Source organism: Helianthus annuus, chromosome 8 (assembly GCF_002127325.2).
Source record: "Helianthus annuus cultivar XRQ/B chromosome 8, HanXRQr2.0-SUNRISE, whole genome shotgun sequence".
Lineage (NCBI taxonomy): Eukaryota > Viridiplantae > Streptophyta > Magnoliopsida > Asterales > Asteraceae > Helianthus > Helianthus annuus.
Window position 1 is genome coordinate 7,670,571 of NC_035440.2, and position 19,776 is coordinate 7,690,346.

At 36.9% G+C, this 19,776-nt stretch overlaps 1 protein-coding gene across 5 annotated transcripts; it reads left to right on the forward strand.

The window, feature by feature from the left end:
* The first annotated feature begins 35 nt into the window (after nucleotides 1–35).
* LOC110870794 (NAD-dependent protein deacylase SRT2-like) lies at nucleotides 36–19,561 on the forward strand. 5 transcript variants are annotated; one of them, XR_002553241.2, is made up of 8 exons: nucleotides 36–315; nucleotides 409–485; nucleotides 589–684; nucleotides 1,085–1,129; nucleotides 1,466–1,537; nucleotides 1,925–2,054; nucleotides 2,148–2,213; nucleotides 18,915–19,561. XR_002553241.2 is itself a non-coding variant. In XM_035976404.1 (8 exons), exons 3-8 carry the CDS (start codon nucleotides 617–619, stop codon nucleotides 18,925–18,927), a joined length of 390 nt encoding a protein of 129 aa, XP_035832297.1. In that variant the 5' UTR covers nucleotides 36–315; nucleotides 409–485; nucleotides 589–616; the 3' UTR covers nucleotides 18,928–19,561. The 5 variants fall into 5 exon arrangements, 4 of the variants coding, with proteins under 4 accessions (XP_035832297.1, XP_035832298.1, XP_035832300.1 ...); XM_035976404.1 differs by having other exon boundaries at nucleotides 1,466–1,533; XM_035976405.1 differs by having other exon boundaries at nucleotides 420–485; nucleotides 1,466–1,533.
* Nucleotides 19,562–19,776: the final 215 nt, after the last annotated feature.

Below are 19,776 nucleotides of genomic sequence, written 5' to 3' on the forward strand. Positions count from 1 at the left end.
AAACTCAGACATATTCCAATGATTTAAGACGCTCGCGGGGTATTGTTGGGATTTCTTGGATTTGTGGATATGAAACGTGTCACCTTCCCTTTATCCTACATGCTTCCCTTTTCCTGTTACCAGCAGACTCTTCTGTTTCCTCTCAAAATCCTCGTGAATCCACCGGTAATGGTAGCTATGGGACTAATTGTTGAATAATACCACACATCAGCAACAAAACACCACGAACCGCCTTCAATTGTTGGAGCAAGCCTGGTGATGATGGCTTTGGAAATTATGACCGGTTGCTCTCTTCGTTCTTCCTTTCTTGAGCAGGTTCGTTGGGTATCCAATTGCAAATGTAAACTACTATTTTTTTTTTAATTTGAGATGTTATTGTTGTTTGATTGAATAAACCTGTGCCCTTAGGGTTTTAACAGCTTCAGTTGTTTGTGATTAAGGACCAATACCAACAGCTATATGTTAATATATAACCACTAGATCAGGTTCATTCTAATTCTATTCTATTCGTATTTGTAATTGTAAGTGTATTTGAATTTAGCAATACAAATACAAATATGAAAGAAACTCACATTGATGTCGATGAAGAGAGGAGCAGGGGTATGAAGGGAATAAAATGGTGAAAATTAGGGAATTTGAAGAGGAGACTCTTCCTATGCCATCTCAAAGTTGTTATACAAATCTGTAAGTTCCAATATGTTGCCGATACTAATTATCATTTTGTATTCTGTAGAGTTAACAAATGTTTAAATTAATAAATATGTGATACAAAATAAAGAGATTAGCTACACCCAATTGCCCAAATTGACGACTTTGTTTGAGAGTTTATTTGGTGTACAAAATAAAGATGTTATCTACACCCAAATTTGGTGTTTTGGTGCATGCAATATTTAAATTAATAATTATGTGATACAAAACAAACACGTTTTCTACACCAAATTTGGTTTTTTTGTTGCATGCAATGTTTCTAACGGGTCAGAGTTGCGAATGCTGGCTCAGTTTTCTCAGAGGATGTTTGATACAACTGTGGGTTTGTTGATTGATGTGTTGAAAATAATTAGTGCTGCTAATCGGTTTGTTGAAGGTTGTACTTTGGCACAAGAATGGTGATTATCCACATGGTCATAAGGTACACCTCTTGATGTATAAAACAACCTTCTATTGTGTAATTTTTGTCGTTTGTACAAAAAGTTTGTATTCCTGATTTTGTGAATTCGGTCGCGAGGGGGGGGGGACGAGTTGGGATTGTTGGAATGGGAAGTATTGGGCTTCATGTAGCAAAGAGGCTTAACGTGTTTGGTTGCATCATTTTATACACCTCAAGAAACAAAACAAAACCACACGTTAAGTTTCCTTTCTATCCTAATGTGCAACAACTTGCAGCAAAATGTGAGATTCTCATAATCTGATGTGCATTAAATGACCAAATGGAACAAGATTTTGAAAGGTTATTTTAAACTTACAGGTTGTACCCTGATGCTAATCCGGATGTTTTAAGTGGATTTCATTATCTACTCAATGGGAAACAAGTTTGTAGGTGATTCACCTCTTTATTTGTAAGGATGATCCTAAAAAAACAGTTACGTGAGAAATGAAGCAATGATAAACGCTTTTAATAATTTTGAACATGAAACTTTTTAGTCAAGTATCGTATGCTCATATGAACAAATCTTGTTTTGCCTATAACCTGTTTTGACCCATTATCAGAAGCTTCCCAGTTTGCCATCTGTAGTCACGTACCTATAAAATAGGACTGTTGAAATGGTCATAACACAATACACTAACAGTTCGACTTTTTTAAAACTACAAAGCTGTGTTGGTGGGTTGGCCCACTTGGGAAGATATTGTAAAGTTCACAGGAAAGCAACCAAATTATCATTTGGTGGTTCTGTAAAGTATGTTCAGACAGTTTGCATAATCTCAGCTCCTGGCACCACTTGGGAAGGTGTTGATATTCCACCAGCAGATTCTTTAAAAGATAGGAAAGTGGTCCCTGATTCGGATCCACCAAGTACTAAAGATGTTAATCTGCTGTATAAATTTGTTGATAAAAGGTAAGCGGTGATGCCATAAGATTTTATACTGTGATTGAATTTTTAATCTCGTTTAACCAGCGCTAGAGGCTTAACATTCCCGACGTTGTGCAGTACAAAACTTGTTGCGCCGACTGGTGCTGACATAAGCACGGAGTGTGGAATTCATGATTATAGAAGGTACGTCCAATCTATATCTACATTATAATACTTCTAGAGGTGGCAAACTGGGTAACCTTTTGATTGACGCGCTGGATCTGAAATACTTTTTTTCCAAAATAATTGATCTTTTTATGTTAATCAATATTGCGTCAAATGTGATGACAATATTGTGCATAATAATAGTCTAACTGAAAGTCAAAACGTTTATCGTAAACGATTGACTTTTTGGCTTTAAAAGCCAAATAAATGAACTAGTTACGAAATGAACACTTACAAGTGGTCCTAGGGACTGAAAAGAACTCAGAGGATGCTCCCATATAATTCTGGAACTTCCAAGATGAGAGATAGGAGAAAAGAATGATAGGTGCAAGGAAAATATGGTGAAGAACACCTCTATTTATAGTTTTCAAGAATCTCTAGGATCTTGCCAAGTGTTTAGGAGGGTTATGAGATCATTACATGTGTTATTCCAGCTGTTTAAAAACAACTAACAATCCATAGAATTTAATTAAATGGTTTGTTGTTAAGAATGGGGCTCAAGCAAAATATAAAACCAATAAAATAAACCAGCTTTGCTGCTGTTTCTCTTGCTGGCGGCCCTCGAAGACAGCAGGTCCATGGGTCGCGACCCGCGACTCTGTCCGGCCCAGCTCCAAAGTTTTGTTGTTTGGCAGTTATGGTGCCTCACATTCTTTTAGTCGTCATTTAGCTTTCAAGTTTTGTTATTTTTGGCACATTATTTTCTTATATATTATGTAATCTAAATATAAGGCATGAATACCCCTAGTGGCCGGTCTTAGGCACACCCGGGAGTACGATCGAACATCACGGAGTTCCCAGTTCGTTTAAAAGGTCTCTCAAAGGTGTAGATTTACACGTTGACGCTTATAGTCCTTTTAACGCACAAACTTGTGCGTATTATCGTTTAACGGCATAAAAGCCCTTAACGGCCAATATTAGGCATTCCCAAGAGTATGATCAAACATCATAAAGCTCCGGGTTTGTTAAAAGGTCACTCAGAGGTAAGAATTAACATGTTGACACTTTTAACCCTTTGATGCACAATCTTTGGATTTTATCATAAACGGTTTCATTTATCTAACAAGTGGCTCTATAAGAGAATACGAATACCGTGTAAGGTCATTCAGAGGCTTAGTTTAAGCATATTGACACTTTTAGTCCCTCTACATTCAAGCATCACGCGTGATGTTTCACATAACACCGCTGCCACCAACATATATCACGCGTTAAACTTAGCATGCGTGACATTTATCACGCGCTAAATTTCGAAAAAATGGAACGTTGGGGCTTGTTTCCGTTGAGAACATGACCGTTTGAGAGGGTTTTTTTTTATAAAATCCAAATAATTCTCCAACTCAATCCAAATATTCTTCCTTCAAATCCAAACATTCTTCAGTAGGTTATCAAACCAGTTTTATGGTTCACTTGTTATTTTTCTTTCTTTCAATGAAGTTCAACAATAAAAGCAGTTTCAAACAGTTAAACTGGCAAACACAAGTCCATTTTTTTGTAAACCAAATCTTTCAAACAACATACACTACATCTCAACTGTACTTTTGTAAACCAAATCTTTCAACAACATTCACATACACTTTCAATCTTTACCTGCCCCATTGTAACATTGCAATAGCTTCTGCGGCTTCAGCCTCTACCAATTCTTGCCCATGAACAGCCTCCACTCCTACAACAACCGCCTCTGCCCCCATGAACCGCTTCAACCTCTACCAATTCGTGCCCATGAACAACCTTCGCTTGTAATACCATAACCCTTTCTTTATCCCGACGATATGTGACCCAGGGCAATTGAACTTTGTTTTTCCCACGTTTTATCTCAGTGTCATGTGACTCTAGTTCCTCCTCATCACGATTTTGTAAATGCGATGTACTGTTGCATGACTGCTTGACCCGGCGTAATTCTTGCGCCATCTCTTCAGATGCTTTCTTGATAGTAACTAGTCGTTCCTTCATCATCATCACAGTCTGTTCCACACTTGAATCATCTTTAAGCTGACCCAAGAGTAAATCCAATTGTTCAATATTATTTTTGAAACCTTCGAATTCACCGACCACATATGATAATGTGGTCTCTGTTGAGTTCTTTGCGAGACTCGCATTGACCCATTTGTCACGGAGTTATTCTTGAACTCTCGTGCGACACTTAGAATACTTCTAAGTTCAGCCTCGTTGTGATGAATGTGTGGTTGATCTTGTCTTTGAACCAACCTCCATTTGTATTGATGCAATTGACATACCTTGACGACAAGTGTCCGTCTCTGTCTTCATTTTGTGAACTTGGTTTCTGTCTATGATGCAAAATTTGTTTGCAAACAGAATAAGAAAGGCCGATTCTTTTGCGAAGAAATCCTGGCCAAGCACGAAGTTATGTTCTTTTATTGGCACTACCGAAAGGTCGATCTTACCTTTCCATTTGCCGATTGTGATTTTGATGTCGTATGCCATCCCAAGTATTGGTTAGACGGGTCCATTCATGGTCTTTATCATTGCGTCTTGTTTTGTGACTCGAACACCGAGTCTTATTGCTTCATCTATTGAGACGAAGTTATGGCTTGCTCCTGTGTCAACTAGTGCTTTAACAGGTCTCCCGTTTACCACCATGTAGATGAGTTGAAGTCCTTCCGACTTCTTTTATGGTTTTGCGGTTGTGGATCTTTTCTTTTCCTTGTTCGGGAGCTTTTTGATGTTATATTTTTCCTGTGTTTTTTGGGAGTTTCTTGCGTATTTAAAGTGTCGATCAATTTTGCTTCTAACTCATCAAAGTTTTTGTGAAAGTTTTGGATCTTGGCGTCTACCTCACTCCGCAGCCTTGCGATTTCCTCCGGGATCATGGCTTGCATCTCGAGGCGTATGACTTCGATAGCGGTTTTGAAGTCTTCTTTGAGTCCTCTTAACTCATCTCGCAATGTTCCTAAAGCGTCTAGCATTTCCAAGGAGCAATTGACAAGAATTCCAAGTTGTGTGACCGAAGCTTCGACATTAATCTTCATTTTGTCTAAGGATCCAGCCAAATCCATAAACACGCTTTTAACTTCTTGTTGATTCTGGTTGTGATAACGTGCCTCTTCTTTACTAGAGATGATTTTCTTGTTCGTTGCTCCCTTCTTGCTTTTCTTCTTCGCCATCCCAATGAACCGACGCGGCTCTGATACCACTTGTCACGGAGTTATTCTTGAACTCTCGTGCGGCACTTAGAATACTTCTAAGTTCAGCCTTTTGGATGGGTTTAGTTATGTATAGCAGCGGAAGTCTTTGTTTGTGAGGATCACAAGTATGATTTTGTAGTGCAATACTACACCAAAGATGGTTATGTATTACTTAAACAAAGTTACAAGTACAAAGTGTTTACAAGAAGTTGGGTTATGAATGAGTTATGAGGGGGTTATGTGGGGTGATCTCAAAATGAGACCCTAACACCTATTTATACTAGTTTTAGAGAATTCTCAATCTAGAGAATTCCTTACATAATATTCAAGATATTTATGAGCTGAATTCTATAGCATTCTTGCCAAAATATCCAGCATTTTCAAGTGTTTTCAAGAGTCTTCTAGAGAGTTTTTGGCTGCAACTTTTGGGCAGAATTATGCAGCCTTTTCTAGATTGTTCCGAGCACTTTGAAGGCTGATCTAGGACCTTCTAAGGGTGCCAACACGTTCCAGTATTCTCTAGGCTGTTCTAGAGACTTTCGGGCAGCCCTAGACGCTTCCTTAGTGTTCCGGAAACTTCTGGAATGCTGAAATTTTGAGTTGAATTTTTGCGGGGCATGACACAATCCTTTCTTTCTTCAATTCTCATATCTTTCAGATGGGTTCTTGGATTCTTGCGTTCGCAGTTGCGCATGAATGTTTCATATTCAAACGCATTTTTTAAAAGCCCGATAAACAGGCATTCGGGATTGCATGATCTTCGTTGAATTTTACATGTTGTGCATGGGGTAAATGAAGATTTACCCATGTTTGATGAAGTTTTAATGGCTTGAATTTAGGGAGAGAATAAGAGAGAAAGAGAGAGAGAGAGAGAGAGAGAATAACCAAAACCAAACTATCGTTTTTATAACTCAACTGTTTTATTTATAAGCGACTAACAAACTTATACAACTGAAATTCAGGATTAATTAAGATCAAATTCAAATGACAACATCAATAAGGGGGTAGGGGTGGTCATCACTCATCACTCACAACATCCAATCAAGTTCCGCGATGACATCAACCATTATTTCATCACTCACAACCTTTTTTAGTGGAAATGGTCATCACTTGTGATGGAATTTCATCACTCACAACCTTTTTTATTTTTTAATTATTAATTAACAATAAAACACTAAAATTATAAATTTCATTTAAATAAAACCTAAATTACATACTAAAAAAACTAAACATTGGAAATAAAAAAAACCTAAAAAGACCGACTTAAGCGGATGGCATCTCCCACCCCCACTTTTCACATATCTCGCGTTTTTGTTGAATTACGACCGACTTAAACGGTTCGTCAAGATTGGTGTGCGGCTCTAACAAGATTTTTAAATCATTATGTTTTTCTATTGTGTTCAAGTGTTTAGTATACGCCTCCTCGCGTTGAAGTTTTGCCATCACAAGTTTTTCTCTTCTTTCTTTGGATTTGGTTATTTCCACCAATTTAGCCTCTTTGATTTCGGAGATCAACTCCACCACCGCTTCCTTTCCTTTACTTGACGAATCACCACTTTTCTTGCGGCGCAGCCTTGTAGGTGTATCTTCTTGAATGGGTTCGTCAACGGGTTGATTGGGTTCGTCAACGGGGTCATCGTCCAAATTCATTTGGGGCAAGTTATCAGACGCGGAAGTAGTTACCCGAGTCGGAGGTCTTTGATCTTTTGGGACCTTCTCTTTTTTTTTGTAGCCGTCGGCCCGCCCATGTCGACTAAATCAGCCGGTACCCACTTTGGGTGACGTCTCGCAACCTCCCATGCTGCCACGTGCAGAAAACTCATCTTTTTGTATAATCGGCAATACTCGTCGGTGGCGGTTTGCATGATAGTCGCCTCGCTCGCTCCACTTTGTGGATTTCGGTTCTACAAAAAATGAAAAAAAAAACATTTAAAATTGTTTTTTTGTTTTTTTTAAACTGTTTTCTGTATTTTATAAAAAACCAGTTTTCTATTTTTTTAACAAACTGTTTTCTGTTTTTTTTTAATTTGAAATAAAAAACAGTTTTGTGTTTAAAAAAACAAACAATTTTCTATTTAAAAAACAAAATGTTTCCTGTTAAAAAAAACAAATTGTTTTTTTATAAAATCCGAATTTCTGTTTTTTTTTATAGAAACAGTTTTCTGCTTTTAAAATATAAAGAAAACAATTTTATGTTATAAAATTAAAAAAAACAGTTTTAAATTTATAAAAAAAAAAAACATACCACTTGACTGAAACAACCGTTGAATTTACTAATTTTCCGGTTCAAATCGGTCCACTTCGACGTCATTTGATCCATGTTTCGGTTCGTTGAACCGGGAAGTTGGCTAAAATGAGCCATGACTCGTCTCCAAAACGTTTCTTTTCTTTGCTCGTTGGAGTATTTCTTGTTTTCGGAGGTGTGCAAGTACGCCTTGACCAAGGCAACCTCCTCCTCGCTCCTCCATTGTCTCCGAACGGATGATGAGACAACTTCTTGAACGTCTTCGTCTTCTTCTTCTTCTTATTTTTCTTCTTGAACGTCATCTTCATCGTCATCGAGATTTTGTTGTGGTTCGTGGCACGCACGTGCAAAATGATGGATGAGGGTGTCATCTTCTAGTGGGTCGACTTGGTGGGATTGGGTTTGACAGTGTGGAAACGATTGGGGTTGAAATTGGTGAGGTTGAAACGGTAGAACGAACGGTTGGTTTTGATACGGTTGTGATTGAAATGGTGGATATCGTTGGGTTTGAAAGGGTGGAAATTGTTGGGTTTGAAAATGTGGGACTTGGTCGGGTTCGTTTTGCAACGTAAAGCGCGCCTGTTCGACAAGATTCGCTCGAACCTTGGGTCGCACGATATTTTTCTTCGAACCCGTACCTCTCTTGCTTGGACCTTCCATCTTTGTATTGATTTTTTTTTCGAATTTGGATGAATGTTTGGATCTGAAGGAAGTATTGAATTTTTTTGAATATGGAAGAATGTTTGGATTTGAAGGAAGAATGTTTGGATTGAGTTGGAGAATTATTTGGATTTTATAAAAAAAAACCCTCTCAAACGGTCATGTTCTCAACGGAAACAAGCCCCAACGTTCCATTTTTCGAAATTTAACGCGTGATAAATATCACGCGTGCTAAGTTTGACGCGTGCTATATGTTGGTGGCGGCGGTGTTATGTGAAACATCACGCGTGATGCTTGGGCTATCACTCACCACCCTGGGTCACATAAGAAGGGTAAGAACAATTCTCGTTCATTGATCTTAGATTTGGGAAGGGTAAGAAGGATTCTAGTCCATTGATTTTAGACTTGGAGGGTTGAGATTAGTTTTAGGGAATCTCTCCACATGCAAGGCACATGCAAATTCCCTCATCAAATTTAAAACGTCCATAACTTTTTCATACGACATTTGTTTGTTTTAAATTTACCATAATAACGAGCGGTTTTTTTATCTTTACTATGAGTATGATGTTACCATATAAAAATAAAATAAAAAATTTCACTTTTACTAGGTTTTTTTTGTATTGTGTCTTTCAACGGGGTTTTGGTCCTTACATTTTTACTAAGGTTTCTATACATTGTGTTATTATCAAAACTTATAACACCGTGTTAATTTGGGTTCAGTTCATTGCATTTTATTAGAACCTATAACACAATGTATGACACAATAAAGATGATGTTATATTTGGGTACTCTATGCATTGTGTTATAGGTTCTGGTCATTGTGTTTATTCTGCTATCCATTATGTTTTAATATGTTGTTCATTGTATATTAGTCCGTTGTCTATTGTGTTTTGGTATGTTATCCACTGTGTCTTTTATCTGTCGTCATCAATTGTGTTTTTAGTGTATTTTCCATTGTGTTTTTAGTTTGCTACTCATTATGTTTTACGTTATATCCATTGTGTCTTTTATCTGTTGTCATCGATTGTGTTTTTGGTCTACTTTTCATTGTGTTTTTAGTTGATACTCATTGTGTTTTACGTTATGTCCATTGTGTTTTTATATGTTGTCATCGATTGTGTTTTTGGTCTACCTTCTATTGTGTTTTATGTTATGTTCATTTTGTAAGACGCAACTGGATTTTCTCATTGTGGTTTACGTTATGTCCATTGTGTGATACGCAACTGGGTTTTCGAAAGTTCTTTTCTAAATATAACAATATGGTACTCATATTAAAGATAAAAGACGCTTGATTTTATAGTATAATTTTTTTAAAAAACAAATGACGTATAAAAAGTTATGGACGTGTAAAAAATAGGGGGATATAGCATGTGACTTGCATGTAAATAATCTTTTTATTCTCTTTGACAAAATTACCCTCCCCACTTGATTACTTTTGGGACACTTGTCATTTTATAGTGACTTCTTACACTTCTTATTTTAATACTCCTTTATAGAATAACTCAAACCATTACACTTCTTATTTTTATACTACGTTATAGAATAACTCAACCCATGAAATTCAAATTGATCATGAAAAGTGATATCACTTCTAATTTTAATGTTTCATTTACTTTTTAATTCTACATTCAATATTTATGTATTTTCTTAAAAAAAAATTAATCATCTTATTTTTTTTGTTTCCAATAACATGTGTTTGTTAACTTTTCTGTAACGCCCTAACACGTTTTAACCGAAAAGACGCAGCGGAAATACGTACCATAAAATTTCTTTCATTATTAACATCTTAACTTACTTGAAGTTCATCTTAAGGTGACACTTCTATATTGAATACATCATTCGAACTCATTACGAAATAGAAACATAAACAGTGTTTACTAAATTAGTTATTCAAACATTCCCGTACAATCTAACTTGTGACTCGGTCTTCGATCTCCATCCCTCGATGATCCTCCGTGACTCGTACAACCTACACTTACCATACAAATTCAAACGTTAGTACACATTATGAACGTAACAAGGTTCATACACTTTTACTTTCCATTCCGTTATTCCTTTGCATTTAAGCATGTCCGTCTGAGTATACACTCCCTGGTGAAACTTCAACATTGTACCTGCATCATTCCTCATTCTCATGGTACACTGTTATTAGCATCAATACTTAATCGTAATAAAAACATACGAGCATACGTACTTACCTACTGGCATACAAATTATACATACATACTTGCACCCATATATATATATATATATATATGTTCCTACCTACACGCGTATGTACCTTCATACTTTAATACATAATGCTCACGCTCATACATAACTACTTGCGTACATACTTACACCGACACCTACATAAATACCTACCTTCATACATAACCACATGCTTAATTCATTACCCCGCATACTCGCTTACGTACCCCGTTCTTATCTGCACATCTTAAACGCCTTCAAAATATCTATCGGGTATGTCTCGGATCTTAAAAATGACTTTCATACTCATCCGTAACTTACCAAGCCATTTGGTAGGGTTAAGGAACATTATAAAGACTTAACGAGGCTTGGAATGGGTTCACGGGGTCTGAGTTCGAAGAAAAACGAAGAAATTACATAAACAATACTTTTAGACCTGACCTCCACCGTAAGCTACGGTGGCTACCGTAGCTTACGGTGGCCCCAAATGCTTACGGTAGAAATAAACTGCCTTACTGCAGAAATAAATGCCCAGCATCCACCGTAACTTACGGTGGCACCGTAAGCTACGGTGGTGCCCAGATCAGCACCCCACTTTCACACTAAAATTTGCATAACTTGCTCGTTTTTGATCCGTTTTACCCGATTCTTTTTCCTACGCGACCGTAATTTAATTCTCCATCACATAGAGTAAAAATCCAATATATGGACTACCTAACCTTATGACTTTTAAGCCTTCGGCTTATTACCCTTTTACCAAATTTTGACCCGTTCATGCATATATCAACATAACTTGTTTGTTTGACCTAAATTCCTCATGAACCTTATAATTTCAACGTCGTCTATCATATAAGGTCCCAGTCACGGGTTTCTTACAACATCTCAACCCATTTCCACTTAAATTTTATTTTGACCCGTTAAGGGTCTTTACGCATTTTTTAAGGACTTTGACTCGCAAAGATCATACTTTTCGCTTTCATACATGTCCAAAGTAATCATTTAATCTAATTGCTTGTTTCTAAACAACCTTTTAAAGTCATTCGCCCGATATACCTATCAAGGGCATTTTTGTCAACTTCGCTCCATCCTTTACAACAAAGGACTTCATTGCATATTTAGCCAATCTCACTACTTAACTATAACTCTAATTACACATACCTGGCTCGGATCAAAGCTATGACCCGTTTTAATACTTCATCCGCTAAATTGCTTGTTAATAGCAACGAATTTCCTTTCGCTATTCATTTTGTGAATTCACAACGCTTTGACAAAACAATTCATTAGTCGATATCGCCAAATGGTGATATCTTCACCATTTGACCCGTTTTATCTAAATATCCATTTTATCCTTGTGGGATTTTAATTATCCATCATCCCATCCCTGTAACTTATTCCTTTATTAATTCACAACCAAAATTACCATAATACCCTTTTATCCCTTTTTAACCATCAAACTTAGTTTCTTTTCATGAACACATGTTCCGACCCGTATCAAAACTTGTCGGAACTTCATACTCATTTATAAACTTATCATTTTCATAATCTATACAATGAATAGGTATTCTACAAGGAGGGTGTAAGCTTAACTTACATTGCATCCGAGTACGCTTCCCGTGCACATAAGTTCCATTTGACTCGCTTCTTTCCCAAGCTTCCATGTCGCTTATCAAGCATCAACTATCATATATCATTCTCAAGATAGTTAGCTTATTCATCATTCATCACAACCTTTTCATTACACGGATCTTATATGGAATTTACCGTTCAACCTTATAACATGCTAATCTATCATTTCTTATCCGATTTTTTAAACATTCACACACATGTTTGATTCCAAACATCATTAACATAAGTAAATCATCAATTTACATCACATTATCTAAAACCCACTTCATAACTACATTATTAGTCACTTACTAGTGATCTAAACTTAAGTTCTTCATAATATCATCATACCCTTGGTGTGTGTACTACCTTCTAAACATAAAGTACAACTAGTTCATGTTAGTGCACCTACGTCTGCTGACTACGTCTTCCATAGAGTCTTGAAGCTGAGCAGATCAAACATGGCACGGAATCCTAGAAATGCAAGTTGTATATGGATCGCTTATTAGTCTCTAGCTTAGGATCGCTCATGTGTCATAGGATTGTTTGGATCGCTTATATGTACATTAGGTGGATCGCTTATGTGTCACAATGTCGGACCGCTCATACGGACATGTCGTATGAGCGGCCCAAGCATGTCTATATATAGCAGGAGCGATCTAGCACATAGTTGATGGTGTATTGTTCCGGTACTCTGCCGAAGTGCTGTCTGATCGTGTAATCGCATTTGATATCAATAAAACAGTAGGATTAAAGTGAATACAGCTTGAATAGCACCGAATTATTAGTTTCCGCCTCTTAATTTGGATACGAACTTCTCTGAACGACTCAAACAGGTCGACGAACAATCCTACAAGTGGTATCAGAGCTCAGGAGGAGGAGTTCTTGCCATTTTAGCTGCTGTTTTTCTGATTTTCTACACTTTCTTCACTTTTTCAAAATTTTTCACGGTAAAACAAGCTCAAAATCACACAGTGCACTCGGAATCATGCATTAACAAATCCTTGAAGTTTTCAGAACTAAAATCGACCTAGAAAGTTGTTTTTTAGGTGATTTGCTTTTTCAGATTCGCGCAAAAGGTGACATCAGCATCTGGACCGCTCCAAATTACGTGTTTGGACCGCTTCAAGGATCATTTTTTAGTTGGACCGCTCGAAATTCTAAGCTTGGATCGCTCATTCGAACATATTTGGATAGCTCATTAGTACAGTTTATCTGGACCGCTTGAATTGAAATTGCCTGAACCGCTCGAATGAACAAGCTTTTGAACCGCCTTTAGTGACATTGTTGGACCGCTCGAACTAATCCTTGTGAACCGCTCGAACGAACATCTGTTGGGTCGCTCGAAAGAACAGTGTGTTTTGGACCTCTTATTTGGTCGGATCGCTCGAACGGACATTGTATTTTGGACCTCTTATTCAAACATTTATCATATAGTTGGTTCGCTCTTTTGGACAGAGATATAAGATTTGAAACTATTGTAAAATTGTGAACAATTTGAACAATGGATACTGAATTTTATAACGCTTTTGCTACCCCTGCCTCGATTACTCAAAGTGCTTTGATTGAAAATGAAACCGGAACGTCTCAGAAACCACCGAAACTCATGGATATTGATGATTACAACGTGTGGTCGGAACGATTCGGAAATTGGGTAGAAGCCTATCATCTTGATGCGTGGGAACACACCGAGGAACCATATGTTAAACCCACAAAGGATGATGTTGTGAATGGTACTCCGCTAACACTTAGAGAGATGAGTACTGCAGACAAAAAGAAATATCGAGATGAAAAACTGATGGTGAGTCTACTTCAGCAAGCGATAAAAGAAGATATTTTGATACTGCTTCAACATGACGGAACTGCATATTCGATTTGGACAGAATTGGAAGCAAAGTTTACGGGAAGTGACGATATGTTAAAGAACAAAATGTCTCTTATGAAGAAGGAATTTGATTTGTTTCGGGGATTGAAAAATGAAATCACCAAGCAAATTATTGATAGATATTGTAACTTGGTGAGAAATATGACAAAGTTAGGTATTAAGAAAGATACTGATGAGTTAATTGAAAAACTTGCAGATGCGCTTCCATATGAAATCTGGGGAACATTTTTGATGATGCTGAAGTCCAACAAAGTGGAATATAAAAAGATGAAACTAGGAGACTTCATAAAGCATTTGGAAGCTCAAGAGATGGAGCAGAGAAAGATCGCTAGGATGAAGAACTACGATGGAGAGCAGGATATCAGTTTGTACTACAAGCATGGTGCTACTGATTCAACAAAGTTCTCTCCTAAGATCGAAACTGCTTACAGTGTTAAAGATTCTACTGAAAAGAAGACATCTCAGGGATCAAGCAACAGCACAAGATTTTCATCTTTTGATCCTAATATATCTGTAATAAAGAATGGTAGAAAACTTCAGTGTAACATTGTGTTAAGCCTTGAAAATGATCAAGACTACACTGAAGATATTGCAAAAAATCAAATGTCTTTGTTAGGGATGATTTTAGAGTCTTATAGTTGTTTTGTTGCAGGAAAGATCGGTAATCCAATGCTCACGAAAGAGGATTACGATCAAATTGATGCTGAAGAAATGGAATTGATGGATATAAAATGGTGTATGGCGAGTGTGATAAGACGCGCTGAAAAGTTCAAACAAATTACTGGTCGTGATGATTTTCGTGATGCAAACGTTTCAACTTTAGGTTTTGATAAATCTAAAGTTACATGTTTTCGTTGCAGGGAAAAGGGGCATTTCAAGAGAGAATGCAAAAACCGTGAAGCTACCGGTGCCCAGAATCCTTTCGGAAACAATGATTATCACAAGAAGGCCATCTATCATCAAATCACTCAACCAGCACAACAGCATCAGGCACAAACAGCTCATGGGAGAGATGTGGTTGATAAAAAGGCATGTGTTGTTAGTCAGGGAAAATATGATAATTTTACCTGGGAAAAGTATCTTCCGAAAGAAAGCAAAGTGTGTTTAGCTGAACAAAATGACGAGAAGTTGGCTGAAGGATTTACTTGGGATGATTTCTGTACAGATCAAGACTTTATGGCCAAAAATACTTCTCATGCTTTCTTTGCTAATGCCTATGATTTGAAATGTGCAGAAAGATGCAGAAAAGTCATGGAAGCTGCTGAAGAGAGACAAAGAAAGAACAGAGAGGAGGCAGAAGAGGAAGAGAGATTGAAAGAAGAAGCAAAAGCTGAGAAATTGAGAAGATCTCAATTTTTAAATTCAAGCAGGACAGTGAAAGAGGTTCCTGAATTCGAGATTAAAGTGGATGCTGAACCGGTCTTGGTCCAAGAAAAGTGCATGAACTGTGAATCACTGATTAAGCAGAACAAAGAGTTGCTGCACAATATTCACAAGCTGAAAGAATCGTATGATACTATGAACAGAGAAATCAACAAATATACTGATTATGATGGTGAACAAGCTGAAGCTATGAATACTTTGAAGATAGCTTATCTGAGACAGCTTGATACGGCGAACTTTAACATAAAGAAATGTGCAGATCTCGAGCTTGAGTTGGCAACACAAAAGATAGAAACTGAGAAAGTTAAGAAATTATTAGACAGTTACTCATGTTCTACTTTTGTTGTTGACAGGATTTATCCGGTGGTGAAAGATTTGAAGACGTTCAAAGAAGAGCAGACATCGGATGAAGAAAAGTGTGTGACAAATGAAGAAGAAAAATTGAAAGCTTCTGGTAAGAAACCGAGTGTATCCTACAATAGATGTCCGCCCCCGGTTGAAAATGGATATTCACCTCGAAATCCAAATTCAGAAAGAGTCAATAAAGCGATCAATTTGAAATGGGAGTCTGGGTCGTCGGATAATTTGCCAGAAAGTATTGATGTCACATATACGTCTTCAGACACTGATCATGAGTCAAAGTTGATAAAAAGTATGGTCGATCAGGTGTTAGACACAGATGACAATGAGGAATCAAAACCGAAGTCTAAACCCGAGTCAAAGTCTGGGTCCAGTGCGTCAAAGCCAACAGTCAAAAAGGACAAACGGGTTTATGATAAAGAATTTTCACTTTCAAAATCTAATTTGAATGATGAATCGGTCAAAGTGGCATATACTTTGAAAGGTTCTGACAAATTATATTCTGATGAGAGTTTTCCAATAAGAAGTGTCAGACTTGAAATGATTCAAAAAGTTTTCAAAATAACAGAAATTAATATTTCTGAAATAAAAGATTTTAATCTTAATGGAAAACTAAAACAATACACTTCAAGAAATCAACAGAGAATCAACAAGAAAATGGGTTACAATTGTGGTTATAGTTTCCAAAAGAAACCAAACCATAATTGTAATTACAAAAGAAAAGGTCTTGGTTTTGTTCCACAGAAAAACTATAAAAATGAAAAAGTTTATAAACCAAAAACAATGTTTGTTGCAGGAAAAACTACAGAAGCTGAAAAAGAAAAATCTTTCAGAAATCAAACGAATCAAGAATTCCTTGCTAAGAAGCAAGAGGACATAAAGAAGAAGGAAGATCCGAAGAAGGTTGAAAAGAGATCTTGTTTTCAGTGTAAAGCTGTGGGTCATGTTGCGAAAGATTGTCCAAAGACATTTCGACCAAAACAAGAAGTCTCAAGAAAAATGAAAGAAAAAGTTGTTGAGAAGACTGAACTGTCAACCCGGAAGTTCACAGGCTTTGAGAATTCGACTTATGAAAAAGGAGAATCTTCAAAGAGTGCTTCAAAAAGGAAAGAAAATGTGCCAAATCAGAAATGGGTTGTGAAAGGTTCAGGTAATTGTTCTGGTGATGAATCTGATTCCATAAAATCAGAGGAGCCACGTGGTGAGAAAAAGGTTGAAAAGAAAGTTCCGAAAGTGGGACGATGTGAATTTTCCGCAACTAAGTGCTAAAAATTACAAATCTAAAATCGGAAAAGTTGAAATTTCAAATCAGTTTTATTCTGACAGAAAGAAAATTGATGTTGAAAAAACTTTTAACGGAAATGTAAAACGCATCTTTGGAAAAATGGTTAGTGGTAAGGCCCAAAGCATTCAGGATTTTTATGCTTCCAAAGGATGGGTTTACAGGTCGGTTGAAAGAAACAATTAAAACGATGAGGTTACACCCAAGGAAGGTCAGGCTTGGGTGGATATATTTTTTCAAGAATAAAAACCTGACTTGCCGGAGATCCCAAGATGGTATTGTGGATCATGTATCGGCATCTTTCTAAATCTGTTTGTGAGGTTTTTTGCAGGACTTGCCGGAACTCCCAGGTTTGTAAGCGAGGAGTAGGAATCGGCACCTTGAGAATTCAACCAAAAGATGGTAATTGGTTGAAAAACAGGTTTGAAAAGCTTAATTGCTAAATCTACAAGTGGTTGTATGGTAGTGATTGGTGTAAATCTTACAAGTGGTTAAATCAAGGTCATTAATTTGAACTTGAGTTAACTATCATTCATGAAATTGGTAAACAATGTGATGATTTTGCCCCATTTTTACAAAAGGTAAAAACAACAAAACTTATTCTCCGGAAAAAAACCATTCTGATTAAAACAAACTTAAGTGTTTTGAAATCATTATGGGAAAATAGTTTGTTGTGAGGGGGAGTTCTGATTGTTTAAGCCAAAACAAATGGAGAATTGAGGTGTTTCGATATCAGTTGTCATGTTCTGTATAGTTTGTTTTCAATTTTCATTAGATGTATTTGAATTTTAGGGGGAGTAAGAATTTTTAGAAAATCCAAAAACATCAGAAAAGTTGAAAAAGCCAAAAACATGATAGTACATCAGTGAACTATCACAGCATGCTAAAGATTCGTAAAGTCAAAATGTGATAAACAATCTTACTGCGGATGTGTCAGTAGATTTTTGCACATTTAGTAAATTGAAACGAGATATAAACCTAAATCAAAGTTACTTAATTCGTGGGTAACTATTCTTGAATATATGGGTAACCCCCGAAATCTTGTTTGAAAGGTCTCGTATTCTGAGATACTAGGTCTTTATGCTCAGTGATATCTGGGGTATTATTCCGGGACTTCTGCTGTATGGAAATACTGACCTAGTCCCCGAATAATACTTTCTGCTAAAAGTTTTGAAACACAAGCCGCCCTCAGCAAACTGATTAAACAATAAAATTGGTAATCTTTGCTGTTGTAACAAAAGATCCTCTAGAGGGGACCCACCAAAAGTCGAGCCGTCATCTCTCTGCTGAACGGAAGTTCTGACCTGAGCTCTCACGGTTTCGCATTTACCCCTTTACAGATATCATCTGTGGTATACTCACCTGTAAGACTGAATATTTGGGATCTAGATACAGGAGTATATTCAAGTGGAGTGATACACAATTAAGTTTAAGTCTTTAAAACATTAATATCGTATCTCGAATCAGTTGAAATTTGTGTGAAAATTTAAGTGGACAAATATACTAACAATCTAGGTAAATTGTTTAGAACTTAATATGTAATCAAGCTTAACGGTGTTTGTGATACGTTTCATAACTGATATGATCCTCTTGCACAAACTCACAAAAATATTGTTTGTAAATATTTCAATTTCTGCATTTACTTTTATTCAAAAATCCAAAAAGATTTTCAGTGTGTTTTAGCATAAATTGTGAAAAATCAAAAAGATTTTCGACAACTGGTGTTGAGATGCTGATTTTCGAAATTCAAAGTGCTAAACTTGAAGAACTGGTTTGGTAATGTTTGTGGATAGTAAAGTGGTTTTGATAAGAACTAGTAATAAAGTCTTGAATGCAAAATCATTATTATTTTGGTTTAACATAGCTTCTAAATTGTTGAAAAGTTTTAATATTTGTAGAAACTTATGGTTAGGTAGAGGTTGTGCAGGTACATGTGTTAAAGTGCCAGGTTACGATCTGGAACCTGATGGGAGCCTGTTAACGATCTTAGAACCAGTGAAAGTTTGAATTCCAGACTACGATCCCAGCTGTGTGAGAGGGGGAGTCTGAAGACACCGTATCAACATTCAAGAGAGAAGAGTTTGTTGATGATAAAGAGAGAGAACGAGGATTCTTGGAACGACAGATACTTCAGAGGTAGATTGTCAACTGATGAAGATTGTAGAAAGACATGTGTGAAGGCAGATTGGAAAGATATATGAAGACTCCGTCAACATCCGAGGGGGAGTTTGTTAGTGCACCTACGTCTGCTGACTACGTCTTCCATAGAGTCTTGAAGCTGAGCAGATCAAACATGGCACGGAATCCTAGAAATGCAAGTTGTATATGGATCGCTTATTAGTCTCTAGCTTAGGATCGCTCATGTGTCATAGGATTGTTTGGATCGCTTATATGTACATTAGGTGGATCGCTTATGTGTCACAATGTCGGACCGCTCATACGGACATGTCGTATGAGCGGCCCAAGCATGTCTATATATAGCAGGAGCGATCTAGCACATAGTTGATGGTGTATTGTTCCGGTACTCTGCCGAAGTGCTGTCTGATCGTGTAATCACATTTGATATCAATAAAACAGCAGGACTAAAGTGAATACAGCTTGAATAGCACCGAATTATTAGTTTTCGCCTCTTAATTCGGATACGAACTTCTCTGAACGACTCAAACAGGTCGACGAACGATCCTACAGTTCATGCAAAATCTCCTAATCTCATACATAATTCATCAAATTCCACTTCCTAATCAACATAAATCATTCATGCATAAACATCAAACATACTAGTATCACAT

Excerpts from the sequence above, each read along its gene's own strand:
- LOC110870794 (XM_035976404.1), top strand. The coding sequence starts at position 617 with ATGGTGAAAATTAGGGAATTTGAAGAGGAGACTCTTCCTATGCCATCT. Across the intron at positions 1,130-1,465 it reads ATTATCCACATGGTCATAAG|GTTGTACCCTGATGCTAATC; the intron begins GTACACCTCTTG and ends TTAAACTTACAG. Across the intron at positions 1,534-1,924 it reads ACTCAATGGGAAACAAGTTT|CTCCTGGCACCACTTGGGAA; the intron begins GTAGGTGATTCA and ends GCATAATCTCAG.